This window comes from Silene latifolia, chromosome X (assembly GCF_048544455.1).
Source record: "Silene latifolia isolate original U9 population chromosome X, ASM4854445v1, whole genome shotgun sequence".
Classification (NCBI taxonomy): Eukaryota; Viridiplantae; Streptophyta; class Magnoliopsida; order Caryophyllales; family Caryophyllaceae; genus Silene; species Silene latifolia.
This window is the reverse complement of record NC_133537.1, coordinates 338,439,413-338,459,612: the sequence shown is the minus strand read 5'-3', so window position 1 is coordinate 338,459,612 and position 20,200 is coordinate 338,439,413. Positions and strand designations below refer to the sequence as shown.

General features: G+C 37.0%; 3 protein-coding genes across 3 annotated transcripts; 2 read left to right on the top strand and 1 right to left on the bottom strand.

The window, feature by feature from the left end:
- Nucleotides 1–349: 349 nt before the first annotated feature.
- LOC141619285 (ABC transporter G family member 15-like) lies at nucleotides 350–7,858 on the top strand. Its single transcript, XM_074436314.1, has 9 exons — nucleotides 350–917; nucleotides 3,189–3,268; nucleotides 3,459–3,923; nucleotides 3,998–4,120; nucleotides 4,232–4,363; nucleotides 4,456–4,740; nucleotides 5,996–6,268; nucleotides 6,356–6,463; nucleotides 7,391–7,858. The coding sequence occupies exons 1-9, from the start codon at nucleotides 626–628 to the stop codon at nucleotides 7,742–7,744; spliced, it is 2,112 nt and encodes a 703-aa protein (XP_074292415.1). The 5' UTR covers nucleotides 350–625; the 3' UTR covers nucleotides 7,745–7,858.
- A 3,947-nt stretch (nucleotides 7,859–11,805) lies between these two features.
- On the top strand, nucleotides 11,806–14,640 carry LOC141621010 (putative NAD kinase 1). Its single transcript, XM_074437737.1, has 8 exons — nucleotides 11,806–12,003; nucleotides 12,085–12,195; nucleotides 12,440–12,534; nucleotides 12,633–12,739; nucleotides 12,889–12,962; nucleotides 13,086–13,164; nucleotides 13,409–13,716; nucleotides 14,079–14,640. Exons 1-8 carry the CDS (start codon nucleotides 11,806–11,808, stop codon nucleotides 14,388–14,390), a joined length of 1,284 nt encoding a protein of 427 aa, XP_074293838.1. The 3' UTR covers nucleotides 14,391–14,640.
- Nucleotides 14,641–15,695: 1,055 nt separating this feature from the next.
- On the bottom strand, nucleotides 15,696–19,995 carry LOC141619283 (protein RETICULATA-RELATED 4, chloroplastic-like). The gene is made up of 8 exons (XM_074436311.1): nucleotides 19,366–19,995; nucleotides 17,707–17,775; nucleotides 17,396–17,527; nucleotides 17,213–17,266; nucleotides 17,062–17,106; nucleotides 16,517–16,656; nucleotides 16,058–16,183; nucleotides 15,696–15,909 (listed from the first exon to the last, which is right to left on the bottom strand). Exons 1-8 carry the CDS (start codon nucleotides 19,897–19,899, stop codon nucleotides 15,855–15,857), a joined length of 1,155 nt encoding a protein of 384 aa, XP_074292412.1. The 5' UTR covers nucleotides 19,900–19,995; the 3' UTR covers nucleotides 15,696–15,854.
- Nucleotides 19,996–20,200: the final 205 nt, after the last annotated feature.

The window sequence follows — 20,200 nt, the reverse complement described above, 5'->3', positions numbered from 1 at the left end:
TACGCGTAGGGAATGTTTCGCGAAATCTATAATACAGCTGAATTCCCAGGGATTGAACCCATGATTCTGGTTAATACAAGAAGGCTCTAGTCGTTTTTTGCACATTGTACTACTATTCGATATAGTGAATTGGTGGAATACAGACTCGCAGTTTTCACCACTATTGGTGACCGTGTCATTGTAATTGCGTGTCATTTTATTTTTATCTCGATTTGTTATAAGACATTCAATTTTTCATTTATTTTCACTATCATTGCATAATCTTTCCCCTCATTTATTACTTGGTTCACTATTTTTGTCATTTATTCGTTTTTCATATTTATTTCAATTGCATAAACTAGCGTTGGCCGTTGGGTCGTATGACTTTAGACAAGGACTATTCATGCTACTATATACTCCTATAAGTACACTTGTAAAATTATATCCCTAGGCTTCAAAATAACCTCACAGATTTACAATAAATAGTTAAAATTATTGATTTCTGCTATTTAAAAATTTCTAAAAATGTGGTATTAACAAAGATAATAATCTATAAAAAAGAAGTTTTGTACCTCAAAATTTCGTTTCTGGCTACGCCCCTGAATATATTACACATGAAACTATACTAGTAGCATAATACTATAGCATGGAGATTGAGGCAGCTATACAAGCTAATGAAGATTGTTCACGTAAGGTTTATAAAAATGAGTGTTACGAGGACGAGGGCGAGGACGAGATGAGTAGGGGAAGCAGCCGGGGCGATGTCCCGGCTGCGTATTTGGTTTGGGAGGATCTAACGGTTGTGTTACCGAGTTTTGGTAATGGGCCTACAAAACGGATCCTTCAAGGGATTAGTGGGTATGCTGAGCCCGGTAGGATTATAGCTATAATGGGCCCGTCCGGGTCGGGTAAATCCACCCTTCTTGATTCCTTAGCAGGTTTGTTACCTCCCTTGCATTTCTTATGTTTTTGGTGCAACTCGTATAATTTCAGTAGATATATGGAGACGGTTTCACACTAAAATTTTAAACGCAATAATACATAGTATTGGATTGATTTTTAAAAGAAATCATTTACGGGAAGGAGGTTTTCACATTAGATTATTGTGAGACCGCCTCATAGAAATTGTCTGTATAATTATGTCACACGATTTCGTGTTATTAGATCATTAAATACGGAAATCCATTCAATATAGTCAAATATAGCAACAAAATTAGTAGTTATTTTTCTTTTTTTTATTTATCAATTTACTCATAATTCTCAAACATAAGATCGAGTTATTTGACACTATTATGCTGTAAAATCACTAAAAAAAGTGAGACATTAAGGATTAAATTGTCTTAAAAAACTTGAATTTAACTTTTACAAGTAAGTTACAAAAAACTCTTTTGATCACCTATAAGGATGATGTTTTTTTCTAGTATAGTAACATTTTTGCAAAATGTAGAAATAAACTGTAGTTTTACTCTAATACTATATGCTAAATATGCGCCAAAAAAATCTAGGAAACTATGGGTGTATGCACTTGCATTTGTTACGTATTTATTGATAGTAATAAATAAATGTTTAATCAATTAAAACAGCTGTATTATACGGTAAAACAGTTTTATTCTATAATTTCTGAATTTATTTTATTTTTGAGTTATCTTGATGTTGAAATAATCATAGAAGTTAGGCATAGGTCCATCATTTTCATTCCTTTACATTTATTCCTTGTGCAATAGTATATTAGCATATATGCATGTGGTGTTTTGAATAATTTATCCTCATTTGTTTAAAATGGCTATTCAAATATTCATAAAAGTTGGGTGCAACTATAATTCCATCATTTTCCTTGAGCATATTTGTCCTATGCATGTGGTGTTATTGAATAGGGTATGCATGCATGATGCATTGCATGTGGTGTTATTGAATAATGAATAGTCTTCCATCTTCATTTGTTAAAACAATAATAACTACAAAAGGTTTAGAAATATAAAGGAGGGCCATGTACACATTCATCAATAAAGTAACTCAAGAAAATATAAGCAATAAGTCAATAACTCATATACGAATAATTTCTATAAATGGATCAACCGGGTTAAGTGTAGGGTCGGATGTATGAGTTTAACAATTTTCGGTTTTGATGGATTTCGGATCAAATTAGGTTCGGTTAGGTCCTTTTGAGTTAAGGTCATTTTCATGTCTCTAATTATTAAAAGTTCTTTACGATATAATCAGTTTGCAAAAATAAACATTCTGGTCGAGTCGTATTGGTTCAGATATATTATGAATGCCTTAAAAATGTAAATAGAAAAGGTTTAACCTAGTGGTTAAGATTGAGGTATCAGGATAATCGATCACGGGTTTGAATCTCCCTCCTCCTTTATATTGCACGCATTTTTTTTCTTTTTTTTTCAAGGTAACTACTATTACCATACGACGAATTAATTGAATAAGATCGTTTCACAGTGTTATTTAATCGGTTATTACTATTAAATAACAGCTTAGCACCAAAAAAAAAACTATTTAAATAACAGCATTTAGGTCAAACAGTAGGAAAAGCAACTTTTTTATCAGTTGCCTAAGTAATTACTCCAATAAAGTCCAATTGAACCACACATATAGCTACTTAAATGCATTCACCAGTGTGACCACTGACCAGGCTACCCTGCCAGTCTTGTTATGGTTTCAGGGGTATTTTGGGTATTTCATTGGTTCTATACTTCAGTCCAGGCTATAGCTCAAGTTTAAGCAGTCCTGATAATGTTTAGGAGTCGATATGGCGCGGGTGTCTGATTGTCTGTCCAAGTGTAGGACTCGACTATCACATAAAAAAAAATATTTTGGCTTAAAATAAAGAGTCGAAGTCTCATAAGTCATAATACCCATGTCAGAGTGTCGAGTGTCAGACACGGGTGGAGTAGATTAATAAAAGTTGGTGCAATCTATGTTATTTCGACTCAAGTGCAATTGTGCAGGATATGTTATTAGCCAGTAGTAAATTGGAAGAATGTCAAACTGAAGTGTCGAAGTAACATAGTTCAAAATACCAAAAGATCATTCCAGCAGAAACAATAATCTACTGATTTAGTGATTTGTATACTGATAGATGAACCATCTCAACCAAAACCTTAAGGTGATGGTTGAGGCCCAACTATTATAAATATTCCTATTATATACAAATGTTGATGTTTCGTAACATCTCGTCTGCAATCCTTTTGTTGCAGATAGATTATCATCAAACGTCGTAATGACAGGAAACATTCTCCTCAATGGCAAAAAGAAAAGACTACAATTTGGCGCTGTAGTAAGCGTCTAAACATCCGTCCATATGATTTTCTTCAATACTTTAAAGCGATTTATTTTTACGCCTGCTGCTCTAATTTCAGGTCTATGTGACTCAAGAAAACGTTTTCTTGAGTCACATAGGTCATAGGCCTGAAATATGCGTGCTGCTGTAATTTCAGGCCTAAATATGCGTGCTGTTCTAATTTCAGGCCTATGTGACTCAAGAAAACGTACTTCTAGGAACCCTGACACCGAGGGAAACCCTCACTTACTCCGCATATTTGAGACTTCCAACAAACTTATCCAAAGACGAGATTGAAGGGATTGTAGAAAGTACAATAATGGAGATGGGTCTCCAAGAGTGTGCTGACAGGGTGATCGGAAACTGGCATCTCAGAGGCTTAAGTGGCGGAGAAGCAAAAAGATTGAGCATTGGCCTCGAGATACTCACTCGTCCTAGACTCATGTTTCTCGATGAGCCCACCAGCGGACTTGACAGCGCATCAGCCTTCTTTGTAGTACAGGCTCTCAGGAGCGTGGCTCGAGATGGGCAAAGAACTGTCATTTCTTCAATTCATCAGCCAAGCGGTGAAGTCTTTGCTTTGTTTGATGATCTCTGCCTGCTGTCTTCCGGAGAATTAGTCTATTTTGGCGACTCTAACAACGCTGTTCAGGTATGTAAGAAAATTACGCGTTAAAAAAAAAACTGAATGTTAAAACTGATAGGTAATCTATTTTTCGCTTACAGTTTTTTGCAGAAGCGGGATTCCCATGTCCGAGCAGAAGAAATCCCTCTGACCATTTTCTTCGCTGTATCAATTCCGACTTTGATAAGATTACTGCAACATTGAAGGGATCATTTAGAGCCAAAGTATGCGAAAATTTGAATGTCTGAACTCTGAAAACTAATGTTTTAATAAGTTTATGTAAATCTCAATCTGATATTTTTATTTTCGGCGTGTTTGGATTTTGCTGTATGAAGCGAATACAAACATTATCAGAAGCTTTCATGGATTTGGAAACAGCACAGATCAAAGCAAAGCTTATTCAGAAATATCGACGGTCAGACTACAGAGAAAGGGTGAAATCCAGAATTCAAGAAATTGCATCAACTGTAAGAAATTCAAGAATCTTAGTCTCAGACTTACTGTAACAAATCAATGTTAAAGAATTACGAGCCAATTCAATCTTGTCGATTAATTGCAGAAAGGACTCGTATCTGAACCGCAGACAGGAAGTCAAGCGAGCTGGTGGATTCAGCTGTCGACACTGACACGAAGATCGTTTGTTAATATGTCCAGAGACATTGGATATTATTGGCTGCGCGTATTTATCTATATAGTAGTATCTATCTGTGTGGGTACTATCTTTTGGGATGTCGGCACTGGCTACACTGCGATATTGGCACGGGGAGCATGTGGCGGGTTTATGTCCGGTTTCATGACTTTTATGTCAGTCGGAGGATTCCCATCCTTCATTGAAGAAATGAAGGTGAGTATTGTCTTCTTAAACTTACTACCTCAGTCCTATTTATGTTTGTTAAAGGAGTTTGGGATATTCTCTCATGTACTTCGTGTTATAAGGTGTACCCTTCGTTTTTCAGAAAAAAACTTTGACCGACAATAATTTCTCGGTTATGAGTTCAGAAAACGGTAATTTTTTTTCAAACCAATTATCTCGTCAAGGCCTTAAATTTGAAAAAAAAAAATTTCACCGCTTTTTGAACTCGTAACCGGTAGTTATGGTTGGTCAAAACTTTTTTAACGAATAAACTTTTACCGACCATAATTCCCGATTACGAGTTGAGACGTCGGTGAATTCTTTTTCAGACTAAAGACTTCTTAAAGACGGTCAATTTGAGAAAAAAGTTTACCGTATTCTGAACTTATAGCCAAGAGTGTGGACGGTCAAAAATTTTTTTGCAAGAAAAGAAGGATACGTCTTAGAAAACGAAAAAGTTGAGGGGTATACGAGAGAATATCCCAAGGAGTTTTTTTGTCAAAAACTACCTAATATTTACCTCATTCATATTGCTACCTAAAGTTTTTAATTTTGCGAGAAACTACCTAAATTTTCTTGACTTTTGTCGGACACTACCAAATTGAAAAATCCGATCAAATTAGACAAAATTCTAACTCGAAAATATTATTTTTGGCATTGAACATATATTATTTACTATACTTAACCACCGCCAACTGTTTTGATTTTTTTACTACAATTTATTTCAATTTTTTTTACTACAATTTTGACTAGTTTGGCCAAGATTGTGGCTAATTTGGACAAAATTATGATTTATTCGATTGGCATTTTGACTTTTGTCGGAATTTTAGTTAATTTGGAAAAAAAATTGTCGAATTTGCTCATTAATTTCAATTTGATAGTTTTCGACAAAAATAAATAAATATTAGGTAGTTTCTCGCAAAATTAAAAACTTTAGACAGTATTTATGAAATTAAGGTAAATATTAGCTAGTTTTTGACAAAAAAAACTCTTGTTAAAGTATAAAATCAATCTTGGGACTTCAACTGTCAACTTAAGCTTTTGGTTGAGATGGTTTCTTGACAATGTTGTCCCTATATGTCTGCGATGGTCAAAAGATGTCGACTTGCTGATACTGTGTTTCTAAGTTCCTATATGTCTGCGATGGTCAAAAGATGTCGACTTGCTGATACTGTCTTTCTAAGTTCCTATATGTCTGCGATGGTAAAAAAAATGTCGACTTGCTGATATTCTCGTTCTACTGCAGGTCTTTAATCGAGAGAGGCTTAATGGATACTACGGTGTTGTCGTCTACATTCTATCAAATTTCCTCTCGTCGTTTCCATACCTGGTAGCGATATCAATGGCATCAGGGACTATTACTTGGTACATGGTCAGACTTCGTCCAGAATTTTCTCACTACATCTTTACCTGCCTTAATCTTTTCGGGTGCTTAGCAGTCGTCGAGAGCTGTATGGTTGTCGTAGCTTCAGTAGTTCCGAACTTCCTGATGGGACTTGTCATAGGAGCCGGAGTCATTGTAAGCTAAACTGTTTTTGCATTAATTTGCATAATAATTATAATCGCAAAGTACTCCTTATGTTCTTACCATGCATGAGCTGTGCAGGGGATAATGATGATGACTTCCGGCTTCTTCCGCTTGCTGCCTGATCTTCCTAAGATATTCTGGCGCTACCCGGTTTCATATTTGAGTTATGGGTATTGGGCATTACAGGTAAACCTGAGAAATATTGTTATTTTCTTGTTGCAGAATGAATGTTTAGGTATGATACAGGCACATCCACCAAAATTACGATAAAATGACTAAAATACATTATTACCTTGCGCGTAAAGACACCAAAGTTGGCTGATGTGAGTGGTAAGGACTCTCATCTCTTAAACAAGTGGTTAGGGGTTCGATTCCCCGCCCATTAAATTGCCTTCAGTACCCGAAGTAGATTGCCCCAGCCCTCGGTAGAGGATACTCCTGGTCAACACCAAAAAAAAAAAAAAAAAAAAAAAAAAAAAAAAAAAAAACTTGCTCGTAAAGAGGGCGGGGTGGTAGATTAGTTGCTTTTAAGTTCTAAACACGATTTTATTTATGCAAATGTTAGCTAGCTAAGTTGAACATAAAGTCATCGAACAGTATAGTCATGATCTAGGTCAAAAACCCGTCGAAGGCTACACTGCCCTTGTGGCCCCCCCTTTAAACCAAAGGGTTTATGATTCACAATGTAGATTTCCATCATAATTCTGAGTCTCCTGCAATTGCAAGTCTCAAAAACGCGATACATTATGCAATATTATCGCTAACTCAACTTAAGAGGGGTCAACCCATTAAATTGCCTCCAGTACCAAAAAAAACTTGCGCGTAAAGAGGGCGGGGGGTAGATTAGTTGCTTTTAAGTTCTAAACACGATTTTATTTATGCAAATGTTAGCTAGCTAAGTTGATCATAAAGTCATCGAACAGTATACTCATGACCTAGGTCAAAAACCCGTCGAAGGCAACACTGCCCTTGTGGCCCCCCTTTAGACCAAAGGGTTTATGTAAAGGATTCACAATGTAGATTTCCATCATAATTCTGAGTCTCCTGCAACTGCAAGTCTCATAAACGCGATACATTATGCAATATTATCGCTAACTCAACTTGCAATATCAGGGTGAATACAAGAATGACTTGTTGGGGATCACATTTGATCCAATGATACCGGGTGATCCAAGGTTGACAGGAGAGTACATTGCCAGGACAATGTTCGGCATTCCAATAAGTCATTCAAAGTGGTGGGACTTGGCCGCGCTTTATCTGCTCTTGTTCTCGTACAGGATACTCTTCGTTGTCGTCTTCAAGATCAGAGAAAGAGCATCACCAATGTTTCAAACATTGAACAGAAAGAAAACCCTGAACCACCTTAAAAAGCGAGCATCTTTCAGAAAAACCGGTATTTCTTCAAAGAGATTTCAACCTCAGTATCCCTTGTCCTATCAAGAAGGCCTCAGCTCACCAATCCCGTAAAATCAGCTGCAATATAAAATTCACTGTTTCAGTACCGAAACACTATACAAAGGAATATGTTCACATTTTAGAAGGAACATTGTCCTTCCTGTATTATTCACAAACATTTGTTCAAAATTATTGTTTTTATTTCATTTAATGAAATTCTGAGAAGATTCGATCCCACCTCGATAAGACGATAACTTTAGGCCCCAAACAGTACTTATATCATAAACAAAAAAATTGGCCAAGATCTGGACTGTGACTCGATAACTTTAGGCCTTAAACAGTACTTGGTCAACTCGCGCAATGAGAAAAAAGAAGGCGGGTATTTCTAATATTAGAAGCGGAAGAAACCAGAAAGACGAAAACTGAAAAACATATTGATGCTCCTAATGTTGTAGGGAAGTCCTATAACTACAACAGCAGTCCTACAGTCCTTACAGTCAGTAGCAAAAACATACTGATGCTGTTTATCCCTTGTCCTATCAAGAAGGCCTCAGCTCGCCAATCCCGTAAAATTACTGCACAAAATTTCAGGTGCATCATATCATACAGAGTGAATGTCAAACATGTCGTCGTTTCAGTACTGAAACCGTATACAAAGGAATATGTTCGAGTACATTTTAGAAAGAACATTGTCCTTCCTGTATTATTCACAAACATTGTTCAAAATTATTGTGTTCATTTCATTCAATGAAATTCTGAGAAGATTCGGCCCCACCTTGATAAGACGATAACTTCAGGCCCTAAACAGTACTTATTATCATAAACAAAAAAATTGGCCAAGATCTGAACACTGACTCGATAGCTTTAGGCCTTAAACAATACTTGGTCAACTCGCGCAATGAGAAAAAAGGAGGGTATTTCTAATAATAGAAGCGGAAGAAACCAGAAAGACGACGAGAAAAAGGAACATACATCGGATGTACTACCTCCAACTTTTTTATTTTTTGAGCATATATGTATTTTTTTTTTAGCTTATTACCTTAAATTTTATTTGTTTTTGAGCATATATGTATTTTTTTGAGCATAATAAAGTTTATAAGTTAAATTTTAATATTTTTTCCGTCAAAATTCAAATTTAACTAAACTTATATGTAATGTTTTTGAGTTTTATTATAATTTTTTAGAGCTTAATGTTTAAGTGAATAAACTCAGAAACTTCACAGTGAAACTCATAAACTTTTAAACAAAACTCAAAAACTTTATTATAATGCTCAGAAACTATAGAATTGGAGGTAGTACATCAGATGTATAATCCTCTTACTGAAAGACGACTACTAGACATGAGAATGACACAAACAACATTCTAATGCTGTAGGGAAGTCTTATAACTACAACAGCACTCCTACAGTCCTTACAGTCAGTAGCAAAAACAGACTGATGTTGTTTATACCAAACCAAATGTCGTAGACTGATACTTTCTCCGTCTCAATTATTTAACTGTATCTTAAGCGAGTCGAATGACCGAGTTGTATTGATACACATGACAAACTCCCACACCAAGACGCAAAGCCGGATTGCAATCCACATTTCACAACGACCCCTCACAAAAACTCATTAGTTTTATGGAGTTGACCATTCACATAAGAAAAGTGTACAAATCTCATTACATTACATCCCTTTCATACAAATTCGCTCTGATTACGTTACATTCCGTAAATCTCTCTTAGGACGGCAATACCCTTTTTGTTAGTCTCTTCAACTACCTTACATTACCCGTTTTAAATTTAACACGGATATTGACGTTTCTAACAAGAATTTGTCTACAGTCTTAGTCTATGTATTCCCTCCATTTTTTAATATATGACGTTTTACATTTACGAGGTAAGCCTTTGACTTTTAATATTTCGATAAATATATTTATTCAAAAATTATAAAAATGTTACCATTAAATTCCTTACGAAAAGCTCTTTCATATGAGTATACATATCATATTATTTAGTCTTATATTTTAGGAGATATTGAAGGGAGAAGGGAGTGTCTCGAAATAAGAGAAAGTCATATACTCCCTCCACTTTTTTATATATGACGTTTTACATTTACGAGGTAAGCCTTTGACTTTAATATTTACAAAAATATATTTGTTCAAAAAATATAAAAATATTACCATTAAACTCCTTACGAAAAACTCTTTCATATGAGTATACATATCATAATATTTAGTCTTATATTTTAAGAGATATTGAAGAAAGAAGGGAGTGCCTCGAAATGTGAAAAAGTCATATATAAAAAAATAGAGGGAGTATAAAAAAACAGATGGAGTAATTTTTAACACAGATATTGTCATATTGACAGATATTGTCATATTGACATTTCTAACTTCAGATCATTCAACAAATAAATTCAAAGAATCATCAAAATAATTCTCCACTTTAAAAAAATTGTGGGTCCTATTTATAACGGAATTACTTCTTCTCCATCATTAGTAATTGATCACATAGGGAGTTGAGATTTATAACATGGGTTAAACAAGAACAAACTCACTTGCTTTGTATTGTTCTAATTGGGTTTAAGATTAATCTATCAATTAATCATGTCTCCTCCTCAGGTAACTATCTAAATGCATGTTAATTTGCAAGAACAGACGGTCTCATAATGTGAAACGGCTCCATTGTGTAAAAACAACTCATTTATTAGGAATAAATGATTTGTTTTTTTTTACAGAGATGAACTTTTTCACGGTGTGAGACCGTCTTACTCTATAATTTGTGGTTAATTTGATTTCATTTTGATGTAGTTTGACTTCATCCTGTTCATGCTTATGCAAAAAATTAGATATTTCAGCTTAATTGTGTGTCTTTCAAGTTAAAATTGATGAAATGAATTTGGGATTTTGCTAATTATGCTTAGAAATGAAGAAAGCAGTAGGTGGGTTTGGATAACTGGTTTGTTAATTTAACGGTTTTTCTAATGTGTGCGCTGAGTCACACTTTAATAAACTAATTAAAAAAAAATTCTTAAGAATATATATCATGAGAAATTGATGTACAAACTCATTTTTACCGTAATCAATGAAAGAGTTGGCCCCAAAGCTAATTAAAGGCGCGGTTTTTATGGTTTTCGAGTTAAGGAAGTTGCGAGGAGTTGGCAATTTGCCATGAGTGCATAGCTATTGATAACTGATAAGATCACTGTTTGGTGTATGTGATTTTTAAGGAGGGAGGTATGTTTAGGATTATAACAGTTATGATTGAAACATATTAATTAATCGATTATACCACCGGTTGTATGGTTTAGAATTCGAGCTCTGTACTAAAGTTTTCGAGTTTTGTTCTAGAGAATCAGAGCTGCACCGTAAAGTTTCTTAATTCACACACTTAAACATTAAAAAAAAAAAAAAAACTCAGAAAAATTACACATAAGCTCGGATAAATGTATAGTGGTTGTACAATGCTTATTATACAATTTGAGGTATAGTAGTATTTGTGCATATAAGGGGTGAGGCGGTATACATAGGACCCCCTACCCTCTTCTTATGCGAGAGCCCTTGACGAGTTGTCTTTATTTGGGTAAGTTGTTGTACAGAGGCGGAAGGTGAGGGGGTAACTGAAAGACTGAGCTTGTGCTTTCTATTTCAGGAAAGCGGAAGTCCTACCAGCTCGCTGCATGAAAATGGACGTTCAGATTCACTTTCGCTCGTTTACTCAGAAAAGGCAGTTCAGGAAATTCTTGAGCAACCTCTGCAAGGAATAGATGAGCATCTTCTAGAGTATTCTGATGCTATGAGAAGTAATATCTGATCAAACTAGTGACCTCTTAATTAGTTTGTGAACAAAATGCTTATAAGTTTGTCTCCTTACTTCAGCTGTGGCCAAAGCACTGAGACGTGCCGCTGAAGGAAAAGTTTCAGCTCAAGCTGAAGCAGCGGAATGGAAGCGTAAATTTGAACTGGAAAAGGCTAGGAATATGAAACTGGAGCATAAAGGTTAGTACTTCTAGTTTTACTGTAATCCGTCGTTCTATTTCACTGGTTTAAAGGATATGTCAAGCTGGAAAGTCCAATATGAGGATAATCTTTGAAATTTCTTCAAGTTTCTCCTAAAGGATCACTCGTAATTATTCTTGACGCATTTTTCATGGAAGCATTGGCATCTGAAAACCACAGTTCCGATGTTCCAGTTAAGAGAGCCGCCGATACAGCTGGCTTCCCTGAAGTGTGTATCCCAGCAAATGGGCACTGTTGCGGAAAAAATGGAATTTGCAACCATGAGATTCTTCAAAAGAGTGGAGCTACTTCCAAAACAGGATCTGCGAACGGAAATATTAGGAGAAAGGTAGATATTTCAAACCTGGTTCAAGTGTTCAACTTATAGTTAAGCTTCTAAAAATGAGAACCTTCCGAAATTTTATGGCAGGCGTCATTTGAACTTTCATGGAATGAAGGTGAAAATGGGAATCAGTATAAACACGATGTTGTATCATTTGAACGAGGAAACATCAGTACAACTGAGCGGAATAGCAAACAGGTATATAATACATGATTGCTAACTTTGTTGGCTTCATTTATTTTACGAAAATTCTGTTTTACATGTCAAACCTGAAATTTTTTCATTTCACTTAAAAATAATTCCGATGCCTTAAGCCAAGAAGCGCGTTTATGTATAAGTTATCAATTGCTATATATTGATGTTAGCTTTCTGAGTTTCATGTATAGCTCCTCTTCTGATGTCTTTGTCAAGAAGTTTGAAAATCGTTTGGTGGTGTTTTCAGATTTTCCTAAAGTGGGTGAGTCGGCCCCAAACAGTTCTTGTTCTGACCAAACCGAATTCAATTTCTGTACGACTTCTATGCTCCGAATTGGTCAGGTATACTAAATGCTTATTTCTTATGGCCTCTGATAAGACCGAAATTTCCAACAAGTGACCTTACCGCAATGTCTGTTGATTTCTTTTTATGTTTACAGATGGTTGAAAGAGCAAAAGAAATTAAACATATACGTGGAGCCACGAGTCCTGTCCGAACTCTTAGACGAGTCATCTGACTTCAATTTTGTGCAGACTTGGAAAAATGGTAAGATTCGAATGCTTGAAGTTCAATCGTTACCAGTTTCACTTTTTAGGCGAAGAACTACAGTCAATATCGTAGAAGGCAATGCCAGGCGGCCGAGAATTGTTTGATCTTCATTTAATTATGCTCTGCAAATTGTTTTTCATTGACAGACAAGGAATTCATGCTTCTGCGTACAAAAGTTGATCTTGTTGTTACCCTTGGTGGTGACAGAACTGTGCTATGGGTATGTTTGATTCGATATTACCTTAAAAATCGAACTTCAAAACCTGATTTGTGTCCTGGAAACACTATTAGCAGGAAATAGGAATATAGAACACAGTCTAATGCATACTTTTGTTGCATGCAGGCCGCGTCTTTATTCAAAGGTCCGTCTCCTCCCATGGTTCCGTTTTCTATGGGATCTTTGGGCTTCATGACTCCATTCTGTATCCTTTTCACTTTCCTCCTGAATTTTGTCATTGAGATTTTATTTATTTATTTATTTTTATTTTTATTTTTATTTTTATTTTTATGACGAGGGGGTTGAATCCCCCCGGGCCCATGCATTCCCGCACCACCCATGGACCATGTAAGCCACCCCTGAATTTTGTCGTTGAGATGTCTTTCGTTCTCTATTTCTCATCTATCCGTTTTACATGTCAGAGTTGTTTGTTCTTTAACGACCTCTAGATAGCGAACATTATAAAGAATCACTGGATTCAGTTCTACAGGGTCCTATAAGCATCACATTAAGATATCGGTTGCAGTGCCATGTTATTCGAGAGGCAGCAAAACTCGAATTTCAGACCGAGGAACCGATTCTTGTCCTGAATGAAGTCACCATTGATCGAGGGATCTCGTCATACCTCACTAATTTGGAATGTTATTGTGATGACACCTTTGTTACATGTGTTCAAGGAGATGGCTTAATTTTATCCACCACATCTGGTAGCACCGCCTATTCGTTAGCTGCCGGAGGATCAATGGTTCATCCACAGGTATCTCAACAACTGACGCTTTCTATTTTCTAACCGTTAGTCTCCTTAGCTTTTGAGACCTGTACATAAACCTGGCAAACGGGTTAGTTGGGTCGGGTTTGGATCGGGTCAGTTCGGGTCGGATCACTTTTGGGTATCAGATCAGGTCGAGTCATTTTCACGTCAGCTATTTTCAAGTTATTTAGTGATAATGGAGTGTATGCATCAAAAAATATTCGGGTCGGGTTTAATCGGGTCAATTCGGTTTATGGGTCAAAATCAGGTCCTCAGTTAGGGTGTTGGGTCAGGTCAATTTTGCCAGGTGTACCTATACCCAAGTACGTATGTATTAACATTTTCTACGTATATGGTTCGTTTGGCAGGTTCCGGGCATCTTATTTACACCAATATGCCCACACTCACTATCGTTCCGACAACTGATATTGCCTGAGCATGTAACAATGAGGGTACAGGTACCGTCTAACAGCAGAGGACCGGCTTGGGTCTCATTTGACGGAAAAGACAGAAAACAGTTGACACCGGGTGATGCTCTCATATGCAGCATTGCACCTTGGCCTGTGCCAACCGCTTGCCAAGGCGATTCCACTGGTGATTTCTTGCGTAGTATTCATGAGGGTCTACATTGGAACTTGAGGAAGACGCAATCCTTTGATGGTCCTAACATAGGCAACTGAATAAGTACGGCAGGGTGTTTTTCCAATTACTCGGAATCCACAGTTATGTTTCACTGCTGACCATGTACAGAATTGAAGAGAAGCTGACAAGGGTAGTCGTAATTTCGTATACTCGTAAGTCGTAACTGTTTCATGCCATTGTATTTGTTGATTTAGGTTAGCAGCTGTATAGTATGCCTGAGATGATGATGATGATGATGAACGTAGAATGACACAGAATACGTTTTCTCGTCTTGTATATTTGTGACTATAAACTATTGAATTACTCCGTATTTATATACTCAGGGTCCGTTTGGATACAATTTTAGGAGGGAAGGGGAGGGGAGGGGGAGTGAGGGGAGGTGAAGGGAGGGGAGAGAAGTGGAGGGCAAATGGGATGTGGGTGTTTGGATAACAAAAATTATGAAGGGAAATGGAAGGGGAGGAAAGAGGGAGATGAAGAATAGATGGAGTATTGAAGGATGTTGGTGGTATAATTAGAGTCCAAATAATATTTTCTTTCCAAATCTTGCCACCCTTGGAAAGATTATAGTTTGTTCTATAGGAGGGAAAATAAGTCCTCTCATTTCTCTCCCCTTCCATTTCCTTTCTCCCATATTTTTTATCCAAACAAAGGAAATTAAATCCCTCCCTTTCCCTCCCCTCCCCTTCTCTCCAATTCCTTCAATCCAAACGGACCCTCAGGGTTGTAATGTTAGTATAATTAGGTGGTCAGGTCATTAGGGATGATAGTACAGTCCTTCAAAACCCGACAGCGTTAAATCTACACACTTTCGGGACCAGATCCACATAAGATGCGGTCATGCGGGGTGCTAAGCATCATGCTGCATCTCCGCCCCAACTATGGACAGTGGTCCGCCTGCTGAAAGAGGTTAACTGTATACTTGATCGGGATACACGCTTTCAAGTAATTCTAATTAGAGACGATCAAATACAGGTTTAGGTTACATGAATGTTTTCGGCAGGCAGACGAGGTTTTTAAGGCTTTTAGAGAATAGTGAATAAATTAGTCCTCGAAAATTTCTGCACCTTGTCACCTAAAGCTTTCACATTATTTACTGTGCAAGATTAAGGCAACGGGATCCGATCCTATCGAATAATATATCTCTAATACTATATCATCTACATTAAAGATCACAAGCAATTGTTGGCTAATGATAAAATCACTGAGAAAGACAACATGAACAAGTGTTATCCATAAATCTCGATTTCTCTTTTGAGTTCTGATGAAAAAGATGGAAAAGCTGTGCTTCAATCCGAAGCACTATTAAAACAACCTCAAATCAAAGTGAAACTATAAAACTTGTTCAAAATCCTTCTTAGGTCGAAAATATTATCTGCAACATCTCACTTTTGGGATGTTGATATGAAGGTACAAGCAAAATGACGAAACGATGAATAGTCTTAAATAAGTCGCGAACCTCCAGTGATCCGTGGTATGCGTGAAACTGAACAGACCTAAGCCTACTCTTCCTTGTGTGCTTTCTGAATCCCAATCAACCGTGCATAGTCCACCCACCTATCACCACATACACGAAAACATCAGATGATGAAAAGAGACCAGATGATATGACTATATGAGATGAGAAATAGGGACGGGAGTCGGGACATGCATGAAATGAGAATAACTCCTAAAATTATAGTAGCAAGTTCTGAACAGCACTTACAATAGTGAACCCAAGAATGTGTTGCCTGTTCGTACAGCAAAGCAGAGGGCACTCAGTATGAGTTTATGGTTGTGTAACATGGGTTCCAGAAGCCTTTGTTCAACGACACCCGCCACAATTTGGTACCTAACATAAACAAACAGCAGCAACAGTTGAGAAAATTTCCATATGAAGTATAGAACCAGTTCACCAAGTAGAAGCAATAGATTGTCGCACAAGAAAAGCGGAAGATATTGTTATGCAGGTTAAGCCAATGTTCTCGAACAATTTCATAACCGCCATATTGGAGATTCGGTAAGCTATACCCGTAACATGTAAATAGGACACTAAACTTGCATCCTTCCCTAGATAATGTCACAAATCGCTATTAATAGAATGGGCAATTCAAAGCTACATGCCTAAATAGTACACACCAACCTGAAACAGAGTAATATTTATAAATAAAATGATTAAACCTACCTCAGGTTGCTTGATACAGCCATATATACACCATATGCAACACTCGTAGATAGTATCGGCACATTTTCGACTTCCTCAGCTGCCGATTTATCAACAGCCTTTCGTGCATTAATCACGGCATTCGTTATAGCTGTGCCGGCCTATAGAATCAGAATGAAAACCATCAGGCTTGCAAATTCATAAGCCTTTTTTTAACATTCTAGCCAAGCAAGAACAAGAGGTGTAAGCTGGATAAAGTTTACAAGAAAACATATTGTCCCCATTTTTTGGAGGACAACTGTAGTCGGCTTTCAATTTCTTAGGACCATTTATGGAGGAACATAAAGTTTTAAAGACAAACAATGACCCAAAAATAGCAAAGATGTGTAATTTTTTGCTTGCCAACCGGCAGAAGGTTCAGAGGAAAGTTTCATAGGGCTGATGACGGTTAACAATGCTTGAGCACAGCCAAAGCATGCTAAAACAAAATGCTCGATTCAGAAACAGGAATTCTCAACAGCAAAAGAATGACAACTTTTTTAAGAAACGGGAGAGGAAAATAGTACCAAAGAGGCTGTAGTCCCAACAGCAAAAAGTTTTGCCCCATTACGCTGCATTAAGAAGTACATTAAGTGCATCAGGTATTCAGATGTACAATGTTTGAACTTTATAAAAGGAACTCATACTGAAAATTACATATTCCAACAAAATACTCACCAAAATGGCACCAAACCGCTGCATCAAAGTGAAAGAAGCGCCACCAAGAGCAATCTGTGAACATAAGGCTCAAATGAGATATTCTGCCTATAGTTAAAGGCTTAAAGCATAAAGAAAATCCAATATCTCCTGCAATCTACTATGAACTAGCCCATTCCAAGTGATATTGCACCAATAACATACCTGGAAAGCATTATCAGGGCAATTGTGGAAGAATTTAGTAATACGTCCAGCATTTAATGCAAGAGGTTGCCGAAAAGTAATAGTTGGAGCAGGAAGGTATACAAGCATGAAATCTGCAATGACGGCCATAACCTTATCACAAAAGGGTAAATCATCAGAAAATAGAGCCAGAAGCAACTAAAATTCGCAAACTCTAACATTTCCATAGTTTATAGAATTATAGCACAACATTTGAGATATATGCCAGCGAAAAATAATGAAAACCATAACAGCAGCTTTTATGGCTATTTCTTTAGCACGGGAAAACCTACCACATCTGCAAAAACAATTTCCAGTTCACTGAAAAAGGTCTCCCTACGACGCTCATATTCTGCAGCAGTCTGAAATACAAGGAAACATGTTAAGAACTCATGTGTCAACAATCCAAGCACGGGAAAGGAAACAAAAAAAAAAAGGAGGCATCCACAATTCAAGCACTATCCAGTATCCATTAAAAAAAAGGTTGTAAAGAGGACCGCATTTATATTTGCTTTAAAAGAAACATGAGAACTAGTAAATTAGAAGCACTATTCCGCTACAAGAAAACCATGCAATAACCTTGAACCGAAATCCCTTTGGACCTGATAGACTTTATTATTTAATGGAGTAGAAAGTTAGCTAATTTTACCAGTATCCAAACAGAGATTCTCGCTAACAGCTAGCTCTATTCCTTGCTCAGAGGCCATTCAATATTGCAAATTGACAATGGTACTCTTGTCTTTTAGATTCTAGATTCTCGCTTTGAACCCAATAGATTTTATTACTCAATTGAGTAGAAAGTTAGTTAATTTTACTAGTATCCAAACAGAGATTCTCGCTAACAGCTAGCTCTGTTTTCACCATTGCTCACAGGCCATTCAAGATTGCAAATTGACATAGATATTCTCGTCTATCACATTCTACATAGACCCCACCCCAAAAAGTAGTTTTCCACATTCTAGATACATACCGATATAAAAGGGCAAAGGTTCTATACAAACAGTTAGTAGAAAGTTGATTTATACCATCTCATGAATAAATTTAGTCATTTGGTTCTCAGTTCTCACCATGGAGCAATAATATAGCCAAGTAGACACCCACTATCTGCAATGCTTGGATTCCAAGTTTCCAACCATCTCAGTTTCTATAAATAGTATGTCAACTTCATATTCCTTTGAAGATTCGCCCATAACCTTCCATTAATACTGCTTATAAATACTTTAAATAGTATGCAACTTCATATTCCTTTGAAGATTCCCCCAAAACCTTCAACTAATACTACGAATAAATACTATGTCAACCTTATATTTCTTTGAAGATTCGCCCATAACCTCCCACCCATACCGTGTACACAAGAACTAGTAACACCAACAATCGCCTGAAACTAATAAGAATCATCCTTACTCCACGAATCCATCTCAACTCTCAGAATTAACAGTCCAAGTTCCAACATTTCACTTAGATCACATTACTACATCCAAACAATTCAACAGTAGCTATATATGAAATGCAATCAAATAATCAATCATCACGCAAAGGGGCGTCTAACACCCCGTGCAACGACGGGCGGAGGAACCCGGCCTCCGGTTTTAAACACCGAATTAATAAGCCTTATTGATTAAATTCAATACAAAAATCGAAGTATAATACCCTTGTGCATTCATATTTGGGGCCTCATTTTTTCTCGGTGCACTGGGCCTCCATTTGTTTAAAGACGCCCCTGATCACGCAGTTCAGGAGCAAGGGCCAAGAGGGGCAACAAAATTTTCAAAAATTTTATTTTCCGTCCCCTAACTACAAATCCTAGCCTCCGCCACTGCAATCGTGTCCGATCAAACTCATGCCTCAACATCAAAATAACATTTGAATCAAATAAACACGAAAATCACATAAACAAATCAATATTCCATAATTCAAAACAACAATACATAACTTCAAATAACGATCGTCACCTTGGTGAAAACGCCGACGCCACATTCCATAGCAACTTTGGCAAGAAACAGATCATCTGCCAACAATCTCTCCCTAAAACCACTAAATTGAAGCAACCACTTTACAAACCCTAATTTCTCCAAATTCAAAAACCTCCGTACAATCTCAGCCGATAACTTCCCTTCCTTGATCGCCCTCGCCATATCAGCAGGAAGTGTATCAACCGACCTTCCGATCTCACCTAACACCATTAACGCTTCCTCCTTATTCCTACTGACCTCACCATCATCGCCACCGCCGCCTCCTCCTCCACCGCCACCGCCATTTCCACCGGAGTTTCCGCCGCCGTCGCCTGAAAACGCAAACCCGGCGGTGAAGAGGAGTTGTCGACGAATAACATTGGAGGAGATAGAAATCGGAGTTTTCGTAGTGGCGGTCAGCGAAACGCGAGGAGAGAGAAATCGGTGATTGTTGTTGTTGAGGTTAAGGTTGAGATTAGTGAGATTGTTTGGAGAAGGGAGAGAAATGGACATGGCGGCCGCCATTATCGCCATTGTTATTGTTATTGTTAGATCTTTTCGTTTTTCTTCGTTGTAACTTGTAATAAAGTGAAGAAAGAAGTTGTTTGTTTTACTTTTATTTTTTCGTGTTTGGCGCCTGAAAAGGTTTAATAATGTTAAGGTTAACGACCGCTCCCTCCGTCTCAACCTCGTGTTTAAAGGTTTTCGTTTCGGGGTTTTCTATCCTATGCCCACTAGGCATAGGATAAGAAACCCAAAAGGTAAAGAATTAATGATGTTTTTATAGGAAATTGCAATATTCTATCACTTACAAGAAAAACATCATTAATTCTTT

Excerpts from the sequence above, each read along its gene's own strand:
- LOC141619285 (XM_074436314.1), top strand. The coding sequence starts at position 626 with ATGGAGATTGAGGCAGCTATACAAGCTAATGAAGATTGTTCACGTAAG. Across the intron at positions 3,924-3,997 it reads ACTCTAACAACGCTGTTCAG|TTTTTTGCAGAAGCGGGATT; the intron begins GTATGTAAGAAA and ends TTTCGCTTACAG. Across the intron at positions 4,364-4,455 it reads TTCAAGAAATTGCATCAACT|AAAGGACTCGTATCTGAACC; the intron begins GTAAGAAATTCA and ends GATTAATTGCAG.
- LOC141621010 (XM_074437737.1), top strand. The coding sequence starts at position 11,806 with ATGGAAGCATTGGCATCTGAAAACCACAGTTCCGATGTTCCAGTTAAG. Across the intron at positions 12,740-12,888 it reads TGTGCAGACTTGGAAAAATG|ACAAGGAATTCATGCTTCTG; the intron begins GTAAGATTCGAA and ends TTTCATTGACAG. Across the intron at positions 12,963-13,085 it reads GTGACAGAACTGTGCTATGG|GCCGCGTCTTTATTCAAAGG; the intron begins GTATGTTTGATT and ends TGTTGCATGCAG.
- LOC141619283 (XM_074436311.1), bottom strand. The coding sequence starts at position 19,899 with ATGGCGATAATGGCGGCCGCCATGTCCATTTCTCTCCCTTCTCCAAAC. Across the intron at positions 17,776-19,365 it reads GCGTCGGCGTTTTCACCAAG|ACTGCTGCAGAATATGAGCG; the intron begins GTGACGATCGTT and ends CTTGTATTTCAG. Across the intron at positions 17,267-17,395 it reads GCCCTGATAATGCTTTCCAG|ATTGCTCTTGGTGGCGCTTC; the intron begins GTATGTTATTGG and ends TTATGTTCACAG.